The sequence below is a fragment of the Mastomys coucha genome, unplaced genomic scaffold (genome assembly GCF_008632895.1).
Source record: "Mastomys coucha isolate ucsf_1 unplaced genomic scaffold, UCSF_Mcou_1 pScaffold1, whole genome shotgun sequence".
Taxonomy (NCBI): domain Eukaryota; kingdom Metazoa; phylum Chordata; class Mammalia; order Rodentia; family Muridae; genus Mastomys; species Mastomys coucha.
Window position 1 is genome coordinate 31,964,935 of NW_022196891.1, and position 20,835 is coordinate 31,985,769.

The 20,835-nt window shown below is 50.1% G+C and overlaps 1 protein-coding gene and 1 non-coding gene across 2 annotated transcripts in view; one reads left to right on the forward strand and one right to left on the reverse strand.

The window, feature by feature from the left end:
* The window catches only part of Lmod1 (leiomodin 1), a 42,268-nt gene extending 26,263 nt beyond the window's left edge, over nt 1-16,005 (forward strand). The window contains exons 2-3 of the mRNA XM_031383690.1: nt 12,948-14,444; nt 15,255-16,005. Coding sequence (XP_031239550.1) covers nt 12,948-14,444; nt 15,255-15,281 — 1,524 coding nt within the window. The 3' untranslated portion in view covers nt 15,282-16,005. The remainder of the gene's footprint in view (nt 1-12,947; nt 14,445-15,254) is intronic.
* On the reverse strand, nt 2,838-2,942 carry LOC116072542. Its single transcript, XR_004111506.1, has one exon. It is a non-coding gene; the product is annotated as a U6 spliceosomal RNA (small nuclear RNA).
* Nucleotides 16,006-20,835: the final 4,830 nt, after the last annotated feature.

The window sequence follows — 20,835 nt, forward strand, 5'->3', positions numbered from 1 at the left end:
GGTGAGAGGAGGAGCCAGGAGTCTCAGGACTGAGCTGGGGGTGTGAGGAAGGAAGAGGTGGGGGAGGGATAAGAGGGGGGGAGAGGGGAGGAGAGGAGAAAGGAGGGGAGTTTGCAGGTGTGACACAGGACAGTAGAAAATCCTACAGCTGGCTTTGTGATCCTTTCTGGAGTGTAGAGGATATTCTCTGCAGAGGATAGAGGGGCATGGGACTAAAGAGGCAACGGAAGGGAGGATTCCAGCAACTGTGCAGAGTTGCAGGAGACCCCATATTGGAAACTGGACGTAACAGTTGACTTATCCTATAGCTGCCTCACTGAAGCCTTCGTGAATGGTCCGGACAACAGGATGGCTTAACATATCTAGTAGAATGTTACTCTTTTTTGTTTGTTTGTTTGTTTTGGTTTTTTGAGACAGGGTTTCTCTGTGTAGCTCTGGCTGTCCTGGAACTCACTCTGTAGACCAGGCTGGCCTCAAACTCAGAAATCCGCCTGCCTCTGCTTCCCAAGTGCCGGGATCAAAGGTGTCAGCCACCACTGCCTGGAGATGTTATTCTGTCTTGAAAGATAAAAGGAAAGGATGAATTGACATTTATGAGATGTCCTCATTTCCTGGGTGGTCTCCTCTATTTAGCAGAACTTATGTGCCCTTTTTGTGCGGGTCTTACCGTGTAGCCCTGCTAACCCAGAACTTTCTATGCAGACCAGGCTGGCCTTGAACTTCTGTTGATCCTCCTCCTTCCCCAGTGGTAGGATTACAGTTTTTAAGGATCGTTCCAAGCCGGACAGTGGTGGTGTGGTGCATGGCTTTAATCCCAGCACTTGGGAGGCAGAGGCAGGCAGATTTCTGAGTTCGAGGCCAGCCTGGTCTACAGAGTGAGTTCCAGGACAGTCAGGGCTATACAGAGAAACCCTGTCTTGAAAACAAAACAAAAACAAACAAACAAAAAAGGATCGTTCCAGTCTACAGAGTCCTCAACAACTAGAGTATTGGTAATGAGCTGGGTAAGAATTTAAGACTGAGAAAAGTAAGCTTTCTTTGGAAAGATGACATTTATAGAATAGTGTCCCAGAGGAAAGCACTGGAAAAAGTCACTAATAGAGGACAGAGCTTGGACAATGTGATGGTTTGTATATGCTTGGCCCAGGGAGTGGCACGACTAGAAGGTGTGGCCTTGTTGGAGTAGGTGTGTCACTGTTGGAGAAGGTGTGTAAAGGCATGGGCTTTAAGACCCTCGTCCTAGCTGCCTGGAAGGCAGTCCTCTCCTAGCAGCCTCCAGATGAAGATGTAGAACTCTCAGCTCTCCCTGAACCATGCCTGCCTGGATGCTGCCATATTCTCTCCTTGATGATAATGGACTGAACCTCTGAACCTGTAAGCCAGCCCCAATTAAGTGTTGTCCTTATAAGAGTTGCCTTGGTCATGGTGTCTGTTCACAGCAGTAAAACCCTAAGACAAAGATCTTAGCCTGAAGCTGAAAAACCTGTGGTTTGGAAAACAAACTTGGTCTCTTTGCAACTGCGCAGTCCTTTGGAATAAAGTGGTAAAAATGGAGAATAAGATGGCCGTAAGCTCCTCCCAGTCTCCCACTTCTGGCCCAGTGGGACAGGCTTCCTTGTTTATTGCATTCCTTTAAGGAACATCAGTGCTGGGCAGTCTCTGGGGACTGGCCTGGCTAGCTTAGCTGCCTCTTGGCTTCTACATCCTTCCTCTGCTTCAGCCGTCTTCAAGGTTACAGGAAAGGGAAGAAAAGAAGCCACGGGAGCAAGAAGGCTTCTCTTTGTGGACTCCACAAAGTCTTAACACATGCCCACCTGGCATTGGATTAGCCTAGTCCAAACCTAGATCCAGTAGTTTAGCAGAGGGTACAGACTGATCAAGGCCCTTTTATCCTGGGCCTTGAATGTCTGTCCTATGGACCTAAGCTTATGGGAGAGTGAGTGGTTGGGCAGAGCCCTGAGTATTTCTCAGGATGGAGAGGAGTTGCATGCAGCCATTCTCTCCTGGACCCTCTACAAGATGTCCTCCTTTCTTACCCCTGGTTTGGATTACTCTAGGCACATCTAACATACAAGCAGGTCACCTCTACTGGGCCTAACCAGTACCAGAGTGAGGCTTGGGGATTTGGCTCTGAGCCAGGACTGGCAACGCACACTGTGTTCCCAGCCTTTGGAAGGCTAAAGAAGGAGGATTTCGAATTTGAGGTTAGCTGGGGCTACATTTCAAGACTCTGGACCAGGCTGAGAGAGAGCTAATGAACGTGTTTTTCATATCTTCAGCCTCCCTAGGCACAGAGGCATTAGCATTCCGTAGTGTCTGGTAGTCATTGACTTGTATTCTGGTTCTGAATTTCAAATGCTATTTATTTATTTGTGTCAGTTCTTTAAGAATTTCATTCAGTGAGTTTTGACCATATTCATGCCTCCCACGACTTCTGCCCACCCCTGCCTTCCTACCCACCTTCCTGCCTTCCTACCTATCTTCCTGCCTTCCTATCCATCTTCCTGCCTTCCTACCCATCTTCTTGCCTTCCTACCCATCTTCCTGCCCCCTTTTTCTCCGCCCTTCAAGTCTGATGTGTGCCGAGGATTTTGCTGACTTTATTGTAGGTGTAGGCGTGAGCTGCTGCATGTGCGTATGTGCACCATGTCTAAGGAATCCAAAGAGAGTGTCAGATCCCTGGAACTGGAAGATGGCTGTGAGCCTCCATGTGGGTGCTCGGAACTGAACTGGGGTCCTTTGCAAAAGCAGTCATTTAACTACTTAACTATTTATCCATTTCTCTACCCTAAAACCTTAAAAAGAAATCTCTTTTATCACATTTTATTTTATTTTAAAAAAATATGGAATGCTTCACGAATTTGCGTGTCATCCTTGTGCAAGGGCCATGCTAATCTCTTGTATCATTCCAAGTTTAGGATAAGTACTGCCGAAGTGAGCACATTACATTTTATTTATTTGTGTTTTCTGTGTGGGCAAGTGTGCTATGTATGGTGCACGTATGGAGATCACATAGGAGCTCATATGGACGACTTTCAGGAGTTCCGTTCTCACCATCTACGACGTCCTGAAAATCAAACTCAGGTCCCCGGGCTGAGGACGGGAACCCTTATCTACTGGGCCATCTCACTGGCTTCAGGATTTTTGTTTGTTTCTTTCTTTTATTTTGTTTTAGAGACAGGGTTTCTCTGTGTAGCCGTGGTTGTCCTGAAACTCACTCTGTAGACCAAGCTGGCCTCAGACTCATAGAGATCCTCCTGCCTCTGCCTCCCAAGTGCTGGGAGTAAAGGCTGCACCACCACTGCCCGGCCAGCATTGGCTTTCGTTTTTTTATTGTAAATTCTCTCTTTTCTCTGCTCTTTCTCTTCCCAGCCCCTTAAAACTGTCTCAAATGACCCAGGTAGCTAACTTGGAATTCCATATGAAGCCGAGGCTGTCTTGGATACCTGATCCTCCTGCCTCCACTTCCCAAGTGCTGGGGTTTTAGGTGTGGGCCACTGTATCTGGCCTGCAGACTCTCTTGGCCTTCATCCCCTACACTCATATCTGGCTTCAGTTAGTGGACATCATTCACTCATGCCAGAATAGATGCTGTGTGCCCTATGCTGTCTGCTAGGCAGTGAGTAACTAGTAAAGTGTACTTGGTGGCCCCGATCCAGTGGAAGAGACAGGCTGAGAAAGGGGCTTATACACAGGAGAGAAGAAAGGCAGTGGTACAGGGGAAAGAGCTGGGCAGGGGAGACTTCTCCCAAACAGACCTTGGTTTAGGCTCCCACTGACTCTGGGTGATGGGAAGTCTGAGACCCAGTGAAGGTGGACTGGGGAATGCCTGTGTCAAGGAGCAAAGTTGTAGGGGGCGCTGAGGAGCAAAAAGGTGAGGCCCAAGGGGGACCCCTCTCCACAGTGGCTTCCATTTACCAGGCCCCTTTCTCCTTCAGGCGTCATGGAGCCTCCTCATCCTGGTTCTCCTTTCTCACTCTCTGCTCCATGCATGTCACTACCTCGAAGGACTTCATCCGGTTCATTTCCACTAGGAGCAGTGCTGCCACGCCAATCCGTTCCCTAGCTCATTTGCAGAACCATTCGCATTTCCTTTGGGTCTCCTCTCGAAAATCTGGTTTTCTCATTACTACTACTCATTGCATTCTTAGCCTCAAAGTTAAGTGTCTTGTGGAGAAACAGTATGGAACAAGCACAGGAACGTGACAGACTAAGGCAGCCTACAGTGAGGGCCTTGGGCTATGGTTGCATTCCCGATGGTGGGGAATTGGGAACACACGGACGTCGGATCTTGGTTCCCATCTCTGATGATGGCTGTTTCCTCCCCTTTCCTCCTGGAAGGCCCCTCCTCTCACCTAGATATGAAATCCAAAGGAAGGCTGGGTGTCCCCGCTGGAGCATCTGAGGCTGACATTCATGCAGCACCCTGACTCTCTGCAGAGATCTGTGCCTCATTCACCTCCACCCACAGAGCCGAGACCACTGTTGCTCGAGTGGATTGACCACAGCAGGACCCAGAAGGGTCACTGCTTTTCTCAACCACGTGGGCCAGGGGTGGTTTGATCTGGACTGGCAATGTAGCTCAGTGATAAAGGTTTTTTCAAGTATTTGTAAGTCCCTGGGTTCTGTTCCCAGAACCTTGACGAAGACGGTCTTCTTACCACTCATTCCTCATATACCCCGAAACCACGCCTGGCCTCTCAGCTTAACATTTCCCAGGTAGGCAGGCTTATCTGGGTTCCCAGCAGGACCCCTCTGAAACCCTGAGCTTTGGGGAAGCTGTGTTCAATAGCCTGAAGCCTTTGGAGATAAGGGAGCCCCCCAAAAAATTTGTTTGTATGTGTCTCTCAACCAGGTGCCCAGGGTGGGAACAGGCTGTCTAAGGCATAGCTAATCTCTGGTGTGGAAGGGTCATGTGTGGAGGGTCTGCCTGAGGCTGACACCTCCATTTATGACAGTCTACTAAGGACTCTCTGAGGATGGTGCCCTAGGCTGTCATCAAGCACCCAGGGAGCTCTTAAGCCATGGAAGGGCCTTGCCAGGTCTCTCATACCCCTTCCTCTCCCTTTCTTTCACTCTAGGGGCTGAAAACTCCCTAAGCAAGGAGTCCTCTGCATGCTTAGAAAGTATTGGGAGGGGCTGTCAGTACGGCACACCCTGAGCCAGATGTGGCTGGGGGGGGGGGGGGGGGGAGCAGAAGTTCAAGGTTGTCCTCAGGTACACTGTGAGTTGAGATCAACCGAAACCTACATGAGACTCCTTGAGAGAAAGTCTGTGAGAGGCAGCACTGAAACCCCACTGCAGATGATGACAAAGCTCACAGGTCATCATGAGGAGTTCTGTTTTAGGCTCGAATTCTCACAAGGCCTGCTGTACAGTTGGGGTGTGTGGGGGGGAACCCTTGCCAAAGCAGCCTGGTCTCATCCCAGCTCCCTAACCTCCAGGTTGGCTCCTGGCGTCTGAGATATAGTCATCTTTTTCCCATGGAAAAGTTCAAATTATAGTTCCCTTGGCCATTGAGTAAGTGTTCAATTTTACCCCTTATAAAATTCTAAAATACTTTTTGGGAACAAAAGGTCTCAAGTAGGACAAGGACAAGGGACTGGACCCTAATGAAGTCATGACTTCAGAGAGCCTTCCCTTTCCCTCTCTCCCTCTCTCCCTCTCTCCCTCCCTCCCTCCCTCTCTCCCTCTCTCTCCCTCTCTCCCTCTCTCCCTCTCTCCCTCTCCCTCCCTCCCTCCCTCTCTCAGTTTGAGACAGGGTTTCTCTGTGTAGTCCTGGCTGTCCTAGAACTCACTCTGTAGACCAGGCTGGCCTCACACTGACCTCACAGAGATCTGCCTACCTCTGCCTCCCGAGTGCTGAGATTAAAGACAGGCTCCACCATACCTGGCTCCAGCGAGCATTTTCCCTGAGGCTCTCGGAACAGTCACATGGTGTCTCCTTTCCAGCCCTTCTCGGCAGGGGAGCTTGATCTGAGTCCTGGCCCCTGCACACAGCCAGTTGAAAAACTAGGTGAGGAATCCCAGGGGATTCTGTTGTGCATTGGACAAGAGGTTGGAGGGCCATCCGGGCAATGGTGGCGCATGCCTTTAATCCCAGCACTTGGGAGGCAGAAGCAGGTGGATTTCTGAGTTCGAGGCCAGCCTGGTCTACCGAGTGAGTTCCAGGGCAGCCAGGGCTACCCAGAGAAACCCTGTCTCAAAACAACAACAACAACAACAAAAACAAAACAAAACAAAAAGGAGGTTGGAGGGCCACACAACTATGTAGAGACACATGCGCAGTTTGCACTCAGGACAACTAATAGGCTTCTATACCTCCGAAAACAACATTTCTAGAACGATCTGGAATTTTCCCAACAGTACTGATAGGAAGCAGAGGCTTTCAAGGACAGTAGTACTACTTCTCAGATCTGTGCAACAAGCTGCCTCAGAGCAGGCTCATTACCCACAGGTCACCAATGCACATGGGCACTACTGTGTGCCTGGAATGCTACAGTCCCCAAATGGTAGAAGACCTTCCAGGAGGATCTGGAATCTTTAGTGTTGCTCCAGGTAGAATGAAGCAGGAGCCTGGAGGGAGTTCACTCCCTCTGTCCCCAGTAGCCCTGACTGGGGTGTCTGTTTTGCCCTTCATACCAATTTGAAAGGGAGCTGTTTTCCCAGGGGAATTGTGGCCAGCTCCTCTCTGCCCTCCCTTCTGCAAACAGATGGCACTAGCAGCTTTGGGGACTTGGACTGGGAAGTCATGGGGCAGCTGGGGTCGGGGGGAGCAAGGGTCCAAGATCTGGGGTTCTGAGAGAATGTATAGGACCAAGATGGAGGGGTGGTGAGGGGTTTGCAGCTCTGCAAGCAGGACTAGGAGACGCTACCACGCGCTTCTCTTGCTTTGCTGGTGAAAGAACAGCCTTGATCCTGGAGGAAGCAGCTGGCCAGGGCCAAAGGCAAGAGGAGGCCTGGCAAACTCTCGATCTCTACACTGAGGCTGCCCGTGCTGTGACACTCCACAGGCCACCAAGGTCAAAACCCACGTTGCTAAGGCCTGGAAAGAATGCCCAACAAAGGCAGAGCCATTACTCCAATCTAGAGCTCAGGCTGGGGCCATCTGGTTGCTTCCAGTTGGAGAGTCTACCAGGGCCTCCCGTATCCTGGAAATGCAGGAAGAGTGGCTCTGAACTTTTGAAGCAGAGTCACTTCAGACTTGCTGGGGGGAAGAAGCAAGTGTGTCTGAATTGGAGGATGAGGGGGGTGGTGATCCCTGGAGGTATCCCTGCCTTGCAGGCAAGGTGCTGGAGAGGGGGCTCATAAGCAAAGGCAATTCCCTTCCAGCCTTCCTATGAGCAGCTCTCCAGGGACCGTCTACAAATTTGCTCTTCACAGCTGTGTGGGGGCTAAGGAGACTCCTTCTCATCAGGTGAAGAAAGATAGCTAGGATAGAGCTAGCCTGAACTAACAGGGTTCCACAGTACAGAGCCCTTGGTTCTTGCCTTCAGCGAGCTCTCTTGTCATGGGCTTTCAAATAGACAGACCTCTCTTCTCCTGTCCTCTCCTGTCCTCTCCTGTTCTCTCCTCCTCTCTTGGCACTGGAGATGTCGGCGTGGTGGCTTCTCTGTAATCAGATATGACTTTACAGGAAGCAGCTTCAGGAGTGTCTGGTGATGGGGACAACGCAGCTTTGTTCACTGAAGTCCTCGGGGCTGCTTTTAGCAAACAAGACACCACACCACATGGCCACAGGCCTGGAGGAAACAGGTGAGGAGTTGTTTCTCACCTCTGACCTCAGGAGAGGTCCCTTCATGTGTCACAGGCCACCGGAGGTTCTCTACGGTCATCCTTTCCATAGTCCAGTCTCTATGCATGACTCCAGCTAGACTCCAGACCCACCCCTCCGGGCTTCCTGTAACCTTTAAGCTTTGCCCAGAAGGAACAATCGTACTGCCTAGATCCCTCATCTAAAGGCTGATAGACCTTCGTCCTCTTGAGTTCTTTGTTACATTTAACCTAAACTCCTTTTGCTATAGATGATGAAAGGTCAAGTAAGGTCTAGAGATAACCAACACCGGCCAAAATAACCTGTGGAGTCCATCAGGATGCACACCATTAATCCTACAAACAAAATCAAGCCACCAGCCCAGACTCCATCTCAGATAAGCAGAAGGAGGAGGCCTGGCTATGTGCAAGGAGCTGGACTCTGCAAAATCCCAGGCCTGGGAGCAGTCTGTGCTCCTTCTCCTTTTAAGGCAAGGTCTGAGCTCCCAGGGCTGAGCTTGCTCCAACATGCCACAGCCCCATTCATTCCTGCTATTTGGAGGAAAGCAGTGATTAATCAACCTTTCCCCACCCCCAACTCAGCCTGGTTTACATTTGGTTCTTTTTAAAGCGTTGGCACACCTCTTGGTAGAGCTCAGTCAACCTAGACCCCAGGTCAGGGGTATAAGTGGAGGAGTGGCAGCTAGCGTCCGATTAGGTCAAAGGTCAGGATATGAGAGGTCTGGGAAGAGAAAGGGTTCAAATGTAAAGATCAAGTCTTACTTGGGGGTTCTGAGTAGGGGTGGGAGTGGGGGTTGATCTGTGAAGCTCTGTGGGTAATGTGGCACTCAGGCAAGAGGAGTGTGGAGCAGGCAGGGCATGGAGCCTTGACACCTAATGGGAAAGATCAGATCCTCTTGTATCTTGTATACTTGATGGCTGCTATTGAGACAGTTGGGCCTGAGCTCCAGACTGCCTAAGCCTGCCCAGTCCAGTTGGCTGTCATCTCTGTGGATCTTGGCCTCCCTTGAAGCAAGCCTGTGAGCTGAGCAGTTGGGCATTCTGGAGAGGTGTTTGAGTGGTGAACACTGAGTAGATGGGCACATCCGGGGAGCAGGGAGAGAAAGGAAGGTAGCAGGCTCTGTCCCAAGCCAGACCTCCAGAGCTTTGCTCAAGAGTCAGTCTGAGCTGGGCGGTGGTGGTGCACGCCTTTAATCCCAGCACTTGGGAGGCAGAGGCAGAGGCAGGCAGATTTCTGAGTTCGAGGCCAGCCTGGTCTACAGAGTGAGTTCCAGGACAGCCAGGGCTACACAGAGAAACCCTGTCTCGAACCCCCCCCCCCAAAAAAAGAGTCAGTCTGAGCTAGCACTTTCCACCATATTTGTGCAATGAGAGGAGGGCCCAGTGAGATGGGATGGGAGAAGTGATTCCCAGGCTAACCTAAGGAGGTCTTATAAAAGGAGCCCTAAATGGAAAGCTGCCCCAGATAATCTGATGGGCCAGACTCAGCTCCCTGGGAGCCAGAGAGAGAGAGTAAAGGAGTTCTGTTCACCACACAGCTCCAATGACATGCAGTACAGCTATATTCTCCGAGCTTAAGGTTGAAAGGGGCACAGTCCAAGGCCCTGTCTCCCAGGCCTCCAGCCCTCGCCTGCCTATTGTGATTGTGGGAAAGACGTTAAAAAACCCCAGGGCTGATCCCTACTAGAGTGTTTGCCATGCAGGCACAACCTCTTCTCTATCCCCACTGGGAAGGGTGGGGGAAGGAAGGGCTGCATGGCCAGAGGGTGCCAGGACTATTCCAATTCTGCCCTTCCCTCTTCCCACATTCGGTTGGGCACACCTGACAGAAAGAAGCCCTTCCTGGTCTTTCTTCATAGTAAAAAAAGAAAAACAGTGGGAAAAGATCTCCAGCATCCCTTAGTGACACAATTGCTCCCGACTCTCCATTTCACAACTAGTCAAACGGCCTGTGTCATCTACTGCTCCCTCTGCTTCTGTAGGGATAAGAATCAAGCACTGTGAAATGGGCATAGACCACAACTCTGCAGGGGAAGGAAGAGGGCTCTGTGGAAGTGCTGGGTGGCCTGTGGAAGTGCTGGGTGGCCTGTGGAAGTGCTGGGTGGCCCGTGGAGGTGCTGGTGGCCGGTGGAGGTGCTGGTGGCTTGTGCTGCCTGGAACACTCAAGTTTCTACCGACTGAAACTGATTCCATCTCAGGGCCTCTCCAGACATCACAGCATCTGTAATCAGAGTAGAGAGTCACAGAGTCCTAGATCCTAACTGTGGTAGGCTGCCCTCAGTGGTTTCTAGGGCTTTGCACAGAGAGCGACTTGTCCCTGCAAAGTTGTTACTGCTGCTGCTGCTGCTGTTGCTTTCCTTCTTCTTCTTCTTCTTCTTCTTCTTCTTCTTCTTCTTCTTCTTCTTCTTCTTCTTCTTCTTCTTCTTCTTCTTCTTCTCCTTCCTTCCTTCCTTCCTTCCTTCCTTCCTTCCTTCCTTCCTTCCTTCTCCTTCTCCTCCTCCTTCGGATAAGATATGTAGCCCTAGCTAGACTGGAACTCAAACTCACTACATAGACCAAGCCAGTCTCAAACTCACAGAGATTTGACTGCCTCTGTCTCCCTAGTACTAAAACTAGAGACATGTGCTACCATGCTTGGCTCTATCAAAGTCCTTACTAAACATTAAAGACGATAAAACCGTGGACTGTTAAAGAAGACACACATTTGATGGAACTATTCAGCTCTATTATGGCTACCTAATTAATTAGTCCCTTTTATTTCAAGGGTTTACATAGGTATGTATATGCATATATATTCATTCAATGGTACAGAGAATAGAATTTAGAAATATCCTTGGTTGGTAAAATAAAATATTAGCAATACTATCTTGATCATTCCAACGTTTTCCCCTTTTGCCAATGTAGTGGCTTTAGGTAGCTACATTTGCCTAGAATGTTTTGATCCTTAGCAACACACACACACATACACACACACACACACACACACACACACACACACACACAGTACACTTACAAAATTCATTATCTGCAGAATGAATGCAAGGGGAGCCAGACACTCGGGAGTTAGCTAATTGACATTTTAATGTATCTAATGTGTTATAATTAGTGTGTGTGTGTGTGCTTGTAAGGACACACACAAGTATGCACACACATGCTCAGAGGACAACTTTTAGGAACTGTTTTTCTTCACCATAGGATCTAGGGATCAAAAGACCACCAGGGTCAGGTGATGGTGGCACACACCTTTAATCCCAGCACTTGGGAGGCAGAGGCAAGCAGATTCCTGAGTTTGACGCCAGCCTGGTCTACAGAGTGAGTTCCAGGAGTGCCAAGGCTACACAGAGAAACCCTGTCTCGAAAAAACCAAAAAAAAAAAAAAAAAACCAAAAAAAAAAAGACCACCAGACTTGTGTGGTGAGTGCCTTTGCCTCTGAGCTATCTTACCGTCCTCTTTAATGTATACTACAACATAAACTTGGAACTGAAGAAATGGGTTAGTAGCTAAGAGCTCTTGGTGCTCTTGGCCAGACAGGCATGGTGGTGCATGCCTTTAATCCTAACACTTGAGAGGCAGAGGCAGGCGGATCTCTGTGAGTTTGAGGCCAGTTTGGCCTATATAGCAAATTCCAGGACAGCCAGGGCTACATAGTGAGCTGTCTCAACATCCAACCCTTACCCCTTTCCAAAACAAACAAACAAACAAACAAAACCCCCAAACAAACAAAAGACCAAAGGAACAAACAAACAAACAAACAAAACCCCCAAACAAACAAACAAACAAAAGACCAAAGGGCGCTGGCTGTTCTTGCAAAGTACCCAGGTTGGGTTGCCAGCACCCACATGGGAACTCACAACTTTGTGCGAATCCAATCCCAGGGCATCCAATGTCCTCTTCTGCCCTCTGTGGGAACTACAGGCATGTGGTGTACACACAAGCATGCCAGCAAACACACATAAAAATAAGTTTGCTTGTTGTTTTCTTTTCATTTTGTTTTTCTGTTTTTTGATTGTTTTCTTTTCATTTGGTTTTGTTGTTGTTGCTGTTGTTTGAGACAAGGTTTCTCTGTGTAGCCCTGATTGTCCTGAAACTCACTCTGTAGACCAGGCTGGCCTCAGATCCACCTCCCTCTGCCTCCCAAGTACTGGGATTAAAGATGTGAGCCACCATTGCCCAGTATAAATAAGTCTTTTAAAAATATTTTTATGGGCCAGGCAGTGGTGGCGCACGCGTTTAATCCCAGCACTTGGGAGGCAGAGGCAGGCGGATTTCTGAGTTTGAGGCCAGCCTGGTCTACAGAGTGAGTTCCAGGACAGTCAGGACTACACAGAGAAACCCTGTTTCAAAAAAACAAAACATATATATATATATATATATATATACACACACACACACACACATCTTTATGGTATCTTATGTGTATAGGCATTTTCCCTGCATTTATGTCTGGGTACTCCTTGCATGCCTGGTATCCAAGAAGGCCAAAGAAGAGCATCTGAAGTAACATGTGGTTGTTAGATTCCATGTGGGTGCTAGGAATTGAACCTGGGTCCTTCTTAACCCCTGGGCCATCTTTCTAGCTCAACAAGTAAGTCTTAAAAATAATAATAATAAATGTAGCCAGGCGGTGGTGGCACATGCCTTTAATCCCAGCACTTGGGAGGCAGAGGCAGGCAGATTTCTGAGTTTCGAGGTCAGTCTGGTCTACAGAGTGAGTTTCAGGACAGCCAGGGCTACACAGAGAAACCCTGTCTCGAAAAATAAATAAATAAATAAATAAAAATGTAAACAAATGCTATCTATAGTGAGAAGCACTGAACATTATGAACAGGACAGTGGTTTTCTGGCAAGAGTGGTTTTCTTCAGTTTACCATGTGTGTAGCAGGAAACTAAAATTTCACCCATGACTGAAAAGGTTTAAGATGCTCTGTGGAGGAGCTGATGTCTGCAGGTTTTCAGGTGCACATGGCCCAAACCAGAGGCCATGAGTCTGATGTCAATCCGCTCTCCTGAGGCCAGAATAGTCCTAACTCAACCAAAGAAGGCTGTTAACCTTCCCCGAATCAAATGTCCCTCAGAAGGGTGCTTAGACAAGTCCTCCCTGGCTGGTCCGTGCATGCATTCCCCCCCTCTATGGCCAGCTCTACATGTTTGTTTTTCTTTTCTGAATTCTTAGGAAAGTAAGCAAGTTGGGAGGAAGACAGATGCCAAGAATGGAGAGGAGAAGGGCAGTGATGCCAGCAGGAAGGCCCTAGGCCCCAGGCAGGACTCAGACCTGGGCAAAGAGCCGAAGAAGGGCGTTTTAAAGAAAAGCTTCTCCAGGGATCGAGAGGAGGCCGATGGCAGAGGGGGTGAGAAGCCCAAAGAGGAGAAGGTCATCAGGGGCATTGACAAAGGCAGGGTCAGGGCTGCCGTAGACAGGAAAGAGTCCGGGAAGGATGGCAGAGAAGAAAGGGCAGCTGCCATGAAGAAGGAAGAAGAGAAGGCCGGAAGTGTCAGGAACGCAGGCTTGAGCAGAGACAAAGATAAAAAGAGAGAGGAGGTGAAGGAGCCCAGCAAGAAAGAGGAAGTGAAGGTATCGGCAGAGAGCAGGAACACAGTCAGGAGACTGGAGGACGGGAGGCTGAAAGAGCCAAGGGAGAACAAGAAGCCAGAGGATGAGGGCGTAGGCTGTGGCGGCAGAGACTCGAGAAAGGAGGATGAAAAAGCTAAGAAGGAAGAAAACCAACCTGACAAAGAAGTCAGGGAAGAGAGCAAGACCAAAGCCCCAGAGAAGCAGGCCCCGAGTGGCCCCAGCAAGCCCTCTGATGGGCAAGCCAGAGCAGAAGAGGAAGCAGCTCCCAGCATATTCGATGAACCTTTGGAGAAAGTGAAGAGCAATGACCCAGAGATGACCGAGGTGAATGTCAACAACTCGGACTGCATCACCAATGAAATCCTGGTCCGGTTTACAGAGGCCCTGGAGTTCAACACTGTGGTGAAGGTGTTTGCCTTGGCCAATACTCGGGCTGACGACCACGTGGCCTTCGCCATTGCCATCATGCTCAAGGCCAATAAGACCATCACTAGCCTCAACCTGGACTCCAATCACATCACTGGCAAAGGCATCCTGGCCATCTTCCGGGCCCTCCTCCAGAACAACACGCTGACAGAGCTGCGGTTTCACAACCAGAGGCACATCTGTGGGGGCAAGACTGAGATGGAGATTGCCAAACTGCTCAAGGAGAACACCACCCTGCTCAAGCTGGGCTACCATTTTGAGCTGGCTGGACCCCGGATGACTGTCACCAATCTGCTTAGCCGAAACATGGACAAGCAGCGACAGAAACGGCTGCAAGAGCAAAAGCAGGCCCAGGAAGCCGGCGGAGAGAAAAAGGACCGGCTGGAGGTACCCAAGGTCGGGGCTCTGGCCAAGGGCTCCCCCAAACCTTCGCCCCAGCCATCTCCAAAGTCTGCTCCAAAGAACTCACCCAAGAAACCGGGTGCTCCAGCAGCCCCCCCTCCCCCTCCCCCTCCGCTGGCCCCACCCCTTATCATGGAGAATCTAAAGAACTCACTCTCACCAGCTACCCAGAGGAAGATGGGAGACAAAGCCCTCCCTGCCCAGGAGAAGAACTCACGTGACCAGCTCTTAGCTGCCATTCGATCCAGCAACCTTAAACAACTGAAGAAGGTAAGCGGTGGCAGGCACGGCTAGGGGGCCAGGACAGTCCTAGGCTTGTAGGAGAAGGCAGGGTACAGAGGGAACACACACAGAGGAGCCCATGTCAGGCCACCGGGCCTGTCAGCCCTCCAGTCTCCACCAGACCACATCATCTCTCTTAGAGGGAAGGCCTTTTGTTTTCTGTAAAGCTCTTCCTTTGACTCCCAGTTCTCTGTCTTCTCCAGCTGTAGTGACACCTGCCTCCCCTAGGAATGGAGAAGTGGCCTCTACAGTACGCAAGGCTGCCAGAGGTCCCAGCACGCAGCCTTTCTTTTCTCCTGTTTTTTCAAACAAAAATCATCTTTGTTCTATTCTGTCTGCTCTCAGGATCAGCCCAAGTCCACAGGCCAGTCTATCCTAAGGGTCACTCCCTGGGCGGGTGTACTTTTAACTACCAGGGCTGTCTCAGTATCTCTTGATTCTCACATCCTTGGCTCCCTGCAAGTGTCCCACGTGCGGGACAGAGCGCAGAATCATTTGCCTTCCTGACTGGACACTCAGCTTCCCTCACCAGCATTTGTGACTAAAGACCAAAGCATAAAGGAGAAGCCAGCTGGGATCCAGTGGCTGCTTACTGACATCTGGTTTTCACAGAAAGGAAAAATGCTGTCAATGCCGCATACATTCACCCCACAGACACATACATTCACCTCACAGACACATACATTTGCCCCCCACAGACACATACGGAGGTGTTTGCACGGTGTCCTTTTGCAAAGAGATAGACTAGGAAACCATGTTGGACTCCCTGAGCTAACCCAGCTCTGCTTTGCCTTACAGGTAGAGGTGCCCAAGCTGCTTCAATAGGACAGGCAGCCAGGCATTGGTACCAATGCCGTGACTGCCTAGACTCTTGTCCCAGGGCTACACAGACCCCCGCCACCCCACCCTGGCTGAGCTGTTGCAGCTGTCCCTGTGCGTCATGGGAGAGCTCGAGACCTGGGCCACGCTCGAGGGAGAACACCTCATCTCTTCTCCGTTTTCTTTCCTTGTCTCTGAGGCCCTTCAAAAATTGCTTTGAAACCTGAAGCTGAAGTGTCGGGACAAGAGGAGTCCTGTAAGCGCGTCACAGAGAAGATGGCACTGCCCAGAGTCCATGTAGCAGGCATGCTGCCAAAGGCTTATGATGCAGAAAAGATGTCTCCCAGGGACCACATATGGACCCCAGCCTCACTGCCTCCGGGGCCAGGATTCAGGCCTCTGAGGAGCCCTTGGGGCAAAATTGCTGGGCCAGTGGCACTCTATGGGGCAGTGGTAGAAGGCTGGAGGGGATTGGGAGTCCAAAGGCAAGGCAGGAGGGCAGAGGATGCTACAAACCCCCCATCTGCTATGCCTGGGCAGCGGACATGGTTGGACAGCGCCTGAGAGAGGGTAAGCTCCGGATGGGAGTAGAAAGACAGACAGACAGCAGCTGGACTTGAAGGGTTGATGCCAAAGCAGACATTTTCTTCACATCACCTGCTGCTGTATAAATAGCTATGTATCTGTTTTTCCATAAGATTTTGATAATATATACAAACCTTTAGCTGCCGAGTGGCTAACCCTCACCTTTTTTCATGTGTCAATGGTCCTAATGTTCACCTCGGGTTCCCTAGGAGGCCTCCAAAAGCTCAGAACCATTCAAGGTGACCGTAGACATCATCCCTAGAGTCTGTGTATCACTGCAGAAAGGGCAGCATGGGGGAAAGCTTGAACTCCTGAGACAGTCTCCTGACCTGGTGTTCCAGGTCTGTCCCTCAGCCAGTCTCTCTGCCTCAGATCTGTGCCCAGAGCTGTTCTCAGGGGCAGAGAGTCACACAGGGCCCTGGGATGGCTATATTAGGCACGTTCAGGGATGATCGTTCCATGACTCTTCCTACTGTAGGCTCAGGGCCAGCTCTTCACAGCAGTTACAGGCGAAGGAAGGCAGAGTGAGTCAGAGTGACTCAGGGAGGGACAGCTCCTGCACCAGTGTGACTTGGGGCCAGAGGTACCTCTCCATCCCCAGCATGCCTCTGCTGGAGGCAGAGCCACCACAACCATCACTGGGGGTACACGGAATACTGTTCCAACCAGGGATGAAACTCAGTGTCAGGTCCCATGCCTAGCGCGGAGGCCTTGGTTTCTATTCCCGACATGATCTCTTTCTGATTTACTGCCCTGAAGATAACTGTGCCACCATGAAACTGCCACCTCGGTTCTGGGTCATAGATAAGTGTCCTGCTCCTTTTTTTCTTTTTCTCTTTCTTTCTTTTTCTTCAGTAGCAGAGAAAAAGGCCATTGGAATGTAGGATAGCTGTTGTAGGTCTGGCTAAAATCAGAGAGGGCCAACTCATATCTCAGGGTATACTCTGATCCTGTTCCTCCCAACCCACCTATCTACCACTTAAGTGGTAGGCTGGCCCAGGAGAGGAGAGACACCAGCGCTGGTTCCCAGATCTCAAAGAGTGAGATCTGGGGCCAAGCCCACGAGCTTGCATCTGATGGTGCAGGGCCCTAGCTAGATGCTTCAGAGTGCTTCGGCTTATCGTCCTACTCTGTGCTGAGGAAGCCAACAGCCTCATTGTTTTGCAGATAGAATTAATCAGCTGCACGTGGGTACATGGCTAATACAAGGCAGGACCTCATGGGTACATGGCTAATACGAGGCAGGACCGAGGTCTTTTCTCCTCTCTGCTGCTGAAAAATGGACCAGGGATAGTTTTTCACAATGACATTGGAAGCCAAACGGAACTAGTTTTAGATATATAAATATATAATTTCCTCTTCTCTATGTAGTCCTGGCTAATTTAGAACTCCTAATGTAGAGTAGGCTAACTTTGAACTCCTAATGTAGAGTAGGCTAACTTTGAACTCACCAAGATCTGTTTGTCTCTTCGGGGATGAAAGGTATGTGCTACCACAGCGGGCCAAGTTCCAGACTTAAAGTCTCCTTTAGAACCTTTCACCTTTGCATTTTTTAAGAAAAAGATGTATTTATTTATTTTATGTATATGCGAACACTGTAGCTGAGCCTTCATGTGGTTGTTGGGAATTGAATTTTTAGGACCTCTGCTTGCTCTGGTCAACTCTGCTCACTCAAGCCCAAAGATTTATTTATCATTATACATAAGTACACTGTAGCTGTCTTCAGACGTGCCAGAAGAGGGCGTCAGTTCTCTTTACGGGTGGTTGTGAGCCACCAGGTGGTTGCTGGGATTTGAACTCAGGACTTTTGGGAGAGCAGTCAGTGCTCTTACCCGCTGAGCCATCTCACCAGCCCCCCCACCTTTGCATTTTTTTGTTTTTGTTTACTTAATTGGAAACGCGATTTTGGCGGGGCTTTGGGGCACACACACTCTCCAACCCTCAGCTTCCCAGAACCCATTAGGGCCTGAGGTGACGTAATCATTTCTACGTGCGTTTAAACCTGATGTGGGAGTGCAGCGCCACCTCGTGGACAACTGCAACCCAGGCTCTTCTGCTCCTCGGAGGAGAAGAGCAGAGGGGGGAAAGGACGCCAGCCCCACCCTACGCGATTGTCGGTGTGGTGGGGGATTCGCTCGAAGTGCGGAGCCGGTGCTTGAGCTCAGGACCCGCGGAATTCGCAGAAGCGCTTCTGTGGGCTCCGCGAGTTCTGCTGGTCCGCCTGAGGCACCTGAAACCCGAAGTCACGCGTCTAGCGGGGTTTTCCTTTCCTAAAACCAAAGATCAGAACTAGCAACAGAAAAGATCTATCCCCCATCTATCTCCTCCGTTTTACAAGGGGGCGGGGGAGGGGCGGAGCAGAGAGGTTCAAAGAGAGCAAATGATTCATTGAAGTTAATGAATCCAGACTCAACTCCAGGTCGTTCCCCCCCACACCCCCACCCCTCTTCCATCTCCTCCGTGAGAGCAGGTCATCTAGATATCCGGGAGAAGCAACCCTTGACCTCAGCCTTTTCCATGATCCCCTTCAGCATCCGCCTCTTCTGTCCTTTCGGAGGTTCCACTGCATGTCTACTGCCCCCAAACCGAGAAGTCCCTCCTCCTGCTCTCTTTTTGCTCCACTTTCCCTGTCCAGCGAGGTGGGTCTAGGGCGTGTCTGGCACAAGCGATTGGCTAGGCTTTTATATCCTACTTTGTCACTGGAGCTCCGCATATGATGAACTATAGCAATCAAAGGGCTCTGGTCCACGCTTACTTGGCCACCGTTGAGGAGTAAGATCTGGACAAGGGCCGCTCAAAGACCAAGCTTTTTTGGAATACCAAAAAAGGTTTTCCTCTTGTCGCCATCTGGAGGACGGAGCACAACCTTCACCCCTGATAGCAGATGTGCTATCCAGCTGAAATCAACCTGGAAGTCAGGCGCCAAGGGTGCTGCATTCATTGGGAGGCCTGTCAGGGCCCCCAAACCCTTCTCCCCTTCTGGAACTACCCCCTCCAAGCCTCCTTCCCCTCTTGCTTTCCTTCCCCTCCTCCCCTCTTGGCCAGAAGTGACTTTTTTGTCCAGGTGCCTCCCTTCTAGTCAACTATCCTGCTTCCTCCTCTTTCTTACTTACCATTCCCTTGGCCCCGCTGTATTCCCATGTTGCCTTTGCCCCAGCTCTCTCCCCTCCCTGAGCCCAAACCCCTTGGAGCTCTGCCAAACCCTAGGTTTGTGTGTGCGTCAGCTGAGAAGCAAGCCCAGGGCCTTATACAGTGTATAGGCCTATTTATTTATTTATTTATCTATTGTATAAAAGCACCCCTCCTCTTCAATTTGATTCCTATACCAGCCCTGAGGCTGTTCAGTGTCTCCTCCTAGCCTAGCAAGACCACAGTTACCTCATTGGGGGTCCCCTAGTTCTTAAGGGCCAGTGTCACTCCCGCACCAGCTCTCCCCCTCTTTCTGAGGTGTCTGTGGTTTTTCAGGTTTGCTAAGAGATGGAAAGGGGGTAAACATAGCCCTTTAGGCTCCCCCAGGTCTTGATGGGCTCTGTTTACTCTCCAATGAGACACACACAGCAGGCTGGAAGTTAAGAGTATCTGAGGAGCCCACCCGTGGTGGCGCACGCCTTTAAGCCCAGCATTTGGGAGGCAGAGGCAGGTGGATTTCTAAGTTCGAGGCCGGCCTGGTCTACAGAGTGAGTCCCAGGACAGCCAGGGCTATACAGAGAAACCCTGTCTCCAAAAACAAACAAAAAGAAAAAAGAAAGAAAGAAAGAAAAAGAAAAAAAGAAAAAGAGTGTCTGAGGGAGATTGAATGTTATCCTCTCTGAAAAAAACTCCAGGATGTGCTGGGACTTTGCAGCCCACTGCACTGGAATGCTTCTTCTTTCTTCTTAGAATTCTTATTTCCAGTGCTTTGCTGTGGTAACTGGAAATAGCCCTTCTCTACCTGCACCTCTGGCTGGTAAATCTCCCATCCTACACTACAAAGCAACTTGTCATAGGTCCTAGACTCAAGGGCAATGAATTCCGTTACATACATTAACATCATGCCCGTCTGTGACAAGGTTCAGGGGGTAAATTCATGTGTCCCTTGATGTCACTGAGGAGAGGGTAGCTGTGAATTCACTCTGGGGCAAACCCCTGCTCTAGGGAGTCTATGACTCAGGCCCCCAGGTTCTGACTTCTGGGCTATGTGATCTGAGGTAATGCCCCCTAGGTATGTGACTATAGAGGGCCCTGGGGACCTCCTGAGGACAATGGCCCTGCCTAGAACCTAGGAGACTGCTGGAAGCCAGAAATTTAAGGCTGCCCTGGGCTAGATTTCCTGAGGTGGATGAAAAAAAGAAAAAAGGTGGACCTTAGAGAACTGGGATTAGGGGCATTGGATAAGTTGGCATTTCCCTCCTTGAATCAAAACTATTAAAATGGTCTCAAGTGAATCTTAGTAGCAGGGCACTTAGCTATCATGCCCGAAGCTCCCAGGGCCCATCCCAGCATTCCCAGGCCTCAAAACTATGCATCTGTAACCAGATGTCTTGAGAGCTCAAAGACTATGACTTTAGGGAATCAGAGCAAGGGAAGATGGGCAGACAGCTCTGTGTATTCACTGATACTCCCAGGTCATGTCTTCTAGGTAGCTTTCACAGTCCGTATAGCTAGCTGCCATGGACCGGGGCATTGGCCTGTAGGATCTGGCACCTTAGCATCCCATGAGGATCAAGCAGTTGATATGAGCGCCTTACACGTCTGTTGGGTGACCACATCTCTGTCCTTGGCTCCAAGTCCTGGGCCTCTGATCAGGCAGGAAGTTTCAAATCCATTCTATCATCCTCCTGACAGCTAGTATCTCCATTCTATACATGAAGACACCCAGAGACATGCTCAAGGTCAGACAGTGAAGAGACCCAAATTTGAATTTAAGTGTTCTTGGATGGAGAGGTGCCTTTATATAGCTTGGTAATGCCTTGGATGTGTCAGAGGCCTGGCCCTG